Source organism: Lottia gigantea (assembly GCF_000327385.1).
Source record: "Lottia gigantea unplaced genomic scaffold LOTGIsca_10, whole genome shotgun sequence".
In the NCBI taxonomy this organism is placed as follows: Eukaryota; Metazoa; Mollusca; class Gastropoda; family Lottiidae; genus Lottia; species Lottia gigantea.
This window is the reverse complement of record NW_008706747.1, coordinates 158,080-166,436: the sequence shown is the minus strand read 5'-3', so window position 1 is coordinate 166,436 and position 8,357 is coordinate 158,080. Positions and strand designations below refer to the sequence as shown.

At 37.6% G+C, this 8,357-nt stretch overlaps 1 protein-coding gene across 1 annotated transcript; it reads left to right on the top strand.

The window, feature by feature from the left end:
• Positions 1-378: 378 nt before the first annotated feature.
• On the top strand, positions 379-5,900 carry LOTGIDRAFT_155972 (hypothetical protein; the record flags this gene model as incomplete). Its single annotated transcript, XM_009046012.1, has 5 exons — positions 379-540; positions 1,155-2,652; positions 3,359-3,499; positions 4,662-5,797; positions 5,859-5,900. 5 exons carry the CDS (start codon positions 379-381, stop codon positions 5,898-5,900), a joined length of 2,979 nt encoding a protein of 992 aa, XP_009044260.1.
• Positions 5,901-8,357: the final 2,457 nt, after the last annotated feature.

Here is an 8,357-nt window from a genome sequence, read left to right as displayed (position 1 = left end):
AAAAAGGGGAAACAGCACCCCCAACAGTGCCCAGTTGGGCCGGGTTTTTTTCCCCCCCCCCCCCCCCCCCCCCCGGCATAATCAGTTATCACGTTACAAGGGACAAGGCCTATCGAAAAAGGGTTGTAACTCTTCTAAGGGCCTTTGCAAAGCAGCATCGGACTTAAAATTTGATTGACTGATGCTATGGTGTCCCAAACAGGCCTAAATAAGGCCTACGTAGGACTATAATGTTTAAAAAAAAGACTCATTACAATCCCTTTGTACTGTTACAGTTAGTGTAGTGAATAATGACAAGGTCCCTTTGTAATTTATGCCTGTCGGCGGCAACCCTACATCAACTGGAAAACTAAAATGTCAGCTTAATTCCATATTGACATGGATTCTACAAGTGGAAATGGAACCGGATGGGCAAACTGGGGTCACAATGATCCTGATAGTGATTCCAGTGTAGAAGAAGATGGAACTGAAGACAGTTCAGACATTTTCCACAGTGCAAAGTCCAATATCAGTTCAACAAAATCTGCCTCTAAAGAAACTGTAAGCCTTAATCTAGAAATAATCTTATCCCATGACTTGTGCAAATTATTAGAACTCTTTGACAGGGTTACTTTCTACTGTTTATACTTTTAATGATGGGTTGCCCAGTCTTTAGCATATTGGATTGCAATCAATGGTGTTTGTAGAGGGCATACTCAAGAATTGTAAAGGGTTGGGGGGTGGGGGTGGGAAAGAGTCTCTGTTAAGAAACCATTTTACACTAACACCCCAGAGTTACAAGGTGAACATGCATCACCTCCATTCCCAGAGCTAACGAGATATGATTCAGATTTTCTGGGTTTTGGAAGAGTCTCTGTTAACAAACCATTTTACCCCAACACTCCAGAAGCAACAGCTTTAAACCTACCATCAAAAACTCCAGAGGTCACAGCATTGAAAATTTGAACCTGGAAAGGTCAAAGCTAGGCGCTAGCCTAATTTGCCGCCACCATCTCCCCTGGCCCAACTGATGTGGGTTTCAGTCTGATGCCACAAGATATTCTTCTTAAGGTTTAGTTTCAACTTCATTTGTTAAACTGCTTTTTTGACCTTCAAATTCAGGCCCATCTTTGACTCTGACTGTTGGACATTTTTGTTCCTGTGAAATTTTTCAGGTTGGATCTGAGTATGAAACTTTGTGGCGAAACCTTGAAAAGACCAAAATTAGCGACTCCAATGATGATGATAAAAGGACAGGGCCGCCATGGGAACTATTTGAACGTTCAGACATCTTGACAAATATTCAACACAGAGCATCTAGTCAGCTTCCACTATGGACAGATACAGCAACAGCTGTAAACTTACCATCAAAAACTCCTGAAGTCAATAAAATATTTGCCAAACCCGTTGAATCAACAGAATTTGATACCATGGACATGGAAAAAACAATTGGAATAGGGCCTAAAAATAGGGAAGGAACAGCTTATAGAGCCAAAATTCAAGAGTCAATAGCACCAGATACACTAGAGTCTTCATTTGATTTTAGTTTGAGACAGAGCAGACCTTCACGACCTTCTTCCAAACCAAGTTCACCAAGGGAGATAATTGCAAACAGGTTTAAAGAGCAATTTGGGGATTTGAACACAACAGTTCCTGAAGTTGCAGCATGTGATTTAATACTAGATCCTAGAAACACCCAGTGGATCACTAAAGATGAAGAGAATATTGACGAACAAGTGAAAGGTGTGAAAGTACCCACAGGAGGTGAAGATGATCTTACTGACTCTTTAAGCATCCCAAGTCTTGGCTCCAGTGGAAAAGGTCAAGCCAGATATCTTGAAGCAACTAAATCCAAAAACCGTGAAAGAATTACTAGTGTCGTCAATCCAACATTTTTAACTCAGAATTCAAAGACCGAGTCAAGAGGTCACCAGTGTTCAAATAAGCAGCAGTTGTCAAATGCAGAATTCAAGTCCATTAATGGTCTTCATAAGAATGCAGACACCGGTGCTTTTTCATTAGACTCTTGGGAAAGCTCTGTCACAGATCCTCCTGGTGCTGGTCCTCAGAAAAAATCAGGAGGTTCGAAGGTAATAAGGTCATCAGACTCTTGGGAAAGCTCGGTCAAAGACACTTCTGGTGCTGCTGTGCAAAAGAAATCTGGAAGTTCCAAATGTATGCGTGAAGTACCTTTTTCAAAAGACTTTGGGGAAAGCCCAGTAAGACATTCGTATGGCAGCCTTCAAACGAAATCTGGAAATTCCAACAGTGCTTCAGAAGTAACTAAATCCTTAGACATTTCTGTTCCTAACCACAACAGAAACAATTTAAAAACTGTGCCTAGAGAACAACTGGGTTCACATAAAATCAGCTCTGAGCATCAAGAAATCTTAGATTTGGTCTCAAGTCAGGAGTTACAAGGTATTTCAGACAGATCCATCCAATTTGACTTACAAAATCATCCAGCATTGAGTTCCCTTACTGGGGATGTTCCTACAAGACTTTCTGTATACAAAGATGGTGATGGTTACTCTAGCAGTGTCCGTGAAGCTTTGGAAATGTCAAAGATCCCAAATGCCAAAACCGAGCAGCTCCAACAAGAGGACAGAGTGGAAATATATTCAATACATTCAGATAATTCATACGCCAGATCAATTGACAGTCGTAGCTCTGGTAAGTTTTACAGTCTCTAACAAATTCAACTTGATCTCTCAAAGTTATTAGAGTATTTGTCTATGAACCTTTGATGCATTAAAAGTATTGTAAATGAGGTTTTCTAAACTTTTTATGTGTGTTGGCTAGGGATGATGATAACGTCGATTTGTACCACACAAATTTTTAGACCGACATCTTTGGTTTTCTCATTTCCACTTAAAGGAACCAGTTCGCTATATTTTTGACCAAACATACCTTAGTTTCCGAATATTTTTACTAAGCCAATCAGTAATAGTGTTCACTGCTCACTGTCTAAATTTGAGCCTTCAAATCCATGTGTGTCCAGAATTATCGTCTCTTTTTTGAGTTTGAGATATTTTCGAAGGAATTGTGCGACTTTCGTACATTTCTAGTACATGTACTTCTGAAGACTATTTGCATATATTCAAGACTCAAATCGACCCCCCAAAACGGCGCATCTGTCCCTTTAAAGTAAGCCTTCTACGATGTCACCATTGCAAAGGCTCTAAGATGGACTTTTGCGAAGGTAGCATCATTAGTGGAATTGCAAGACTTTGGACTGAAAATTAGACTGGAGCAAATCGATGTTATTGGTGTCCAATAACTGGGAGAACCATGTGTCAGATTGTAAATTTGGAACGTGATATGGATAGCAAAATTGAGCTCCGTCAGATATTTTCCTTTAATTTTTGATTAATTTTAGATGCTGTGAATTGCGTGGTGCCATATGATAATGGGATTATGGCGATTCCGAAATCCCAGCAAACCAATGTTAATATCCAAAAAGTTACGAATTTTACTCATCAACAGTTAATAACAGATGATGGAACAGAGCTTTTATTAAGTAAGTTGGAAACGATTACTGGTCTGCAATGGAACACAGCTTTTACTAGGTAGGTGGGAAACCATTACTGGTGTGCAATGGAATAGAGCTTTTACTAGGTAGGTGGGAAACCATTACTGGTCTGCAATGGAATATAGCTTTTTCTAGGTAAGCGGGGAAACCATTACTGGTCTGCAATGGAATAGAGCTTTTTCTAGGTAAGCGGGGAAACCATTACTGGTCTACAATGGAACAGAGCTTTTACTAGTAAGCGGGGAAACCATTACTGGTCTACAATGGAACAGAGCTTTTACCAGGTAAGTGGGAAACGATTACTGGTCTGCAATGGAACAGAGCTTTTACTAGGTAAGTGGGAAACCATTACTGGTCTGCAAGGGAACAGAGCTTTTACTAGGTAGGTGGGAAACCATTACTGGTCTGCAATGGAATAGAGCTTTTACTAGGTAAGCGGGGAAACCATTACTGGTCTACAATGGAACAGAGCTTTTACTAGGTAAGCGGGGAAACGATTACTGGTCTGCAATGGAACAGAGCTTTTACCAGGTAAATGGGAAACGATTACTGGTCTGCAATGGAACAGAGCTTTTACTAGGTAAGCGAGAAAACCATTACTGGTCTGCAATGGAATAGAGCTTTTACTAGGTAAGCGGGGAAACCATTACTGGTCTACAATGGAACAGAGCTTTTACTAGGTAAGCGGGGAAACCATTACTGGTCTGCAATGTAACAGAGCTTTTACCAGGTTAATGGGAAACGATTACTGGTCTGCAAGGGAACAGAGCTTTTACTAGGTAAGCGGGGAAACCATTACTGGTCTGCAAGGGAACAGCTTTTACTAGGTAAGCGAGGAAACCATTACTGGTCTGCTAGACAATTAGGTGCCATCACTGAAGAGTACATTTACATGTAAGGACATATACATTATTAGGGTTGGGTATCGATTACAAAATTAGAATAGATTATCGATGGCAGACTACCGATAATGGAAATAATTTAAATGAGAAACCCTGTAAATACAAAATTCTTAATTTCATGGGTTATTTTTTTGTCATAGAAGTATATTCTTGTTTAGATCGGTTATTGTAGCTTATTGTGGGTATGTCATGTGCGGAAGGGGTACCTATGTGGAAGATTCAATATTTGGGATTTTTTTTTTTTTAAGGACACACAGAAGATGTAATGGAGGATGTAAAGAGTTATTTTGATATTTCTGAAACCAAAGCCTGGCAGAGTGTTCTAAACACAGACAAAATAGCGTTTGTGGTTGGTTTTTCGGAATATTTTAAGAAATCGATTATTTTAAAATTTTACGAGAAATACAGGTCTCGGGTTGATGTATTTAGATTGAATGGTCCTGAAGATTGGAAGATTTGTTACAAGAGATCAGAGCCTTTTGCAATTTTCATAGAAGATGCTTTTGGACCTCTTGGTACCGAGTTTAATAGTATTTCTCACTTAATCAAAGATCTATCAACTTTAAGAAATTTAGAGGCAGCACTTTTTACGATGAATCGTCTTTCATTCGAGCAAACCAAACAAAGTCTTAAAAAGTGCATGAAACGTGAATTATCTGATTACGTTGTCCATTTGGAAAAAGAAGATATATTGAGTGAAGATGATAAACGTGTAATTCTGAAAAAGTCTTTCGAACTTGTGAAAGTTGATGGTCGCTCTTTGAAAAAAACGAACAATGACGGAACAATTTGTTTTGAAAATTTTATTGATGACATATTGGGTATGGCAGAAAATCCTATATTTTTAGATACTTGTGAAGAATTTGTTATTTACAGCAGACACGATGAGAATGTGCTTCAATTTTTTTCCTTGCCATTGGATTGCTTGGTCGATGATTTTAAGTATTTGAAAGAAAAATGGCCAGATGGATATAATATGTTACGTTTAGTGGCATTCCACGAGCTTACCAAATATTTATCAAAAAACATTGATGGAAATTTATTACAGATTTTAGATCAATTAGTAGGTTCGTACCTAAAAATCCAAAACAAAGTATCTGCTTTAAAATTTGCCTTCCAACATCGCATGATGCAATATGCCGTTTTATGTACAGAAACTGATAAGGCGTTCTTGATCAACCATTGTCCCATTGGCTTTTTGGTCGATGTCGTAGCGAAAATGACTAATATGCGTAAAACTTCGTTTGAAAATGAAAATTGTAGCATTGTTAAACGTTTCATTCAAGAAATTGTGAAAGGAAAGCATGTGGCTACTGTTGTCATCCATGAAATATGGGATTCAAAAGAATTTATGGAGGATTTCAAACAGAAACTGAAAACAGAAGTAAAAGAGTCCATTATTCATAATATGGGATCTTTCTGTGAATCAAACATTTTATATCTAGCTGTTTTCAACAAATCACCAAAATTGTTGGAGTGGATTTTGAAGACATGTAAAGAATTAAAATTTACCGTGTCAACATCATTGTTTAAAAAAGCAATATTTGCCACATGTGTCATAGGCCATTTTGAACATTTTAAACTTTTAATAAACAGAATTAAGAATGTTGATAGCTTTTGTCAATCAGAATTCAAGGACCACATTTTAACACCAAGCAGAAACATTGAAAATTCAGAAATTGTTTTTGTTGAAGAGAAATGTTATCCTTCTATCACACACACAGCTATAGCTTTTAGTCGACTGGATATTCTTAACTATCTTAAGAGCTGTGGGCAAAATGTGAATCACACAGATAGTCAAGGCTATACCAGTCTTCATGTAGCTTGTCGTTGTGGATCCGATATAGAAATTTTAGAATATTTAAAAGAAAGTAATGGCGATGCTGTTAATGTTAGAGATAAATCTGGCAACACTTGTTTACATGAAGCGTGTTGTCGCTATGACAACATTGAAATCGTGATTTCTTTGGTAAAAGATTTTCCAAAGATTGTTTTGAAAAGAAATATATCGAGCCAAACCCCATTACATACAGCAGTCGGGGCAGGTAACATTGAAATTGTGGAACTTCTTATCGAATTTTCTAACAAGTTTCAAGAAAATTGTCTTTTTGATAAAGATTGGTCTGGATGTACTGTTTTGCATTTGGCATGTAAAGTTCAAGACAATTTGCACATGGTGAAATTTTTATTAGAAAGGCAGCCATCTTTGATTACTATTAAAGATCAGCATAGTAACACTGCACTCCATGTTGCTTGTCAAACACCAGGCAATACTGAAGTTGTTGAATTTTTAGTATCAAAAGGCTTGGATATCAATATGGTCAATGCTTCTTCACGCACACCATTACACGAAGCATGCATGGCCGAAAATGTAAAAGTTGTTGGGTTATTATTACAAGAAGGGAAAATACAAATATTACAGGATAAAGGAAACAAATATCCCTTTCAACTTACTAAAAATAAATCAGTACGGGCTAAATTTGCCAAAATGGGCTTTTACTGATAAAGTTTTACCCAAATAAACGTTTTTTTTGTAAAGGGACTTTTGGACCAGAAAAAACTGTTACTCCAGAACGATCAAAGCAGCTAGGAAAGGACCTAATAATTTTTTTTTAATAAGCTTGTTTGTATTTGTTGAATTTTATGCTATTAAATGCTTTTTTTTTTTTTAATTTGTTAATTTTAAATTCCATAAAAGTTTTCAATGATTTGTATTAAATTTTGTTTCTTATTATTGTTTTCTTTGATTTGTATTTGTTGCTTTTATGCTGTCAATATATTATTCATTTTGAAGTGTTTTGTTGAGAAAGACAAGTATCTGAAAGGATCATGTAGCCTTAAATAGGTCATGGGCCAAAAAATCCTGATTTTCATTATGAATTAGAGAAACGACCACAACTTTTCAAATAACAGAGATTCGAACTCTGGGTTCTCACTCACCTGGTTTTTTGGACTCGGTGCTTCCCTAGGAGTTCCCCAATGCCCATAAAACTTGATTCTGAGAACTTTTTTATTTTGCGAAAAAGTGCCAAAAAAATCCGGATTTTCATGAGGAAAACGGAATGGCCCAGAACTCTCTTGGTAGAGCAGCTATGGAATCGCGGTTTGTGGCATTGCAAAGCTAACATTTGAAAATATTTTGTGGCAAAATTTCAGCTTCCTACCTCAACTGGTTTGGCCGTGGTGAAGCATCAAAATTTGAATTTTGAAAAAAGGCAAAATTGGTCAATTTCAACAGGTAGCTACCTGTGGTACCAAAATCCATTTTTGGGTCGAATTTTTTGGGTCTTGGAAATCGATGTAACCTGGTTTTTTGGACTCGGTGCTTCCCTAGGAGTCCCCCAATGCCCATAAAACTTGATTCTGAGAACTTTTTTATTTTACGAAAAAGTGCCAAAAAATCCGGATTTTCATGAGGAAAACGGAATCGCCCAGAACTTTCTTGGTAGAGCAGCTATGGAATCGCGGTTTGTGGCATTGCAAATCTAACATTTGAAAGTATTTTGTGGCAAAATTTCAGCTTCCTATCTCAAGTGGTTTGGCCGTGGTGAAGCTGCAAAATTTGGATTTTCAAAAAAGGCAAAATTGGTCAATTTCAACAGGTAGCTACCTGTGGTACCAAAATCCATTTTTGGGTCGAATTTTTTTGGTCTCGGAAATCGATGTAACCCGGTTTTTTGGACTCGGTGCTTCTCTAGCTCTCCCCCAATGTGCATAAAAGTGAATTCTGAGCACTTTTTTTTTTTGCGGAAAAGTGCCAAAAAATCCGGTTTTTCATGGACAAAACTAAAACGCTCAGTGCTTCCAAAGTAAGGCAGATATGGAATCGCGGTTGGTGGCATTGCAAAGCTAAGATTTCAAACTAATACCTGTCAAAATTTCATCTTCCTATCTCAAGTGGTTTGGCCGTGGTGAAGCTGCAAAATTTGGATTTTCAAAAAAGG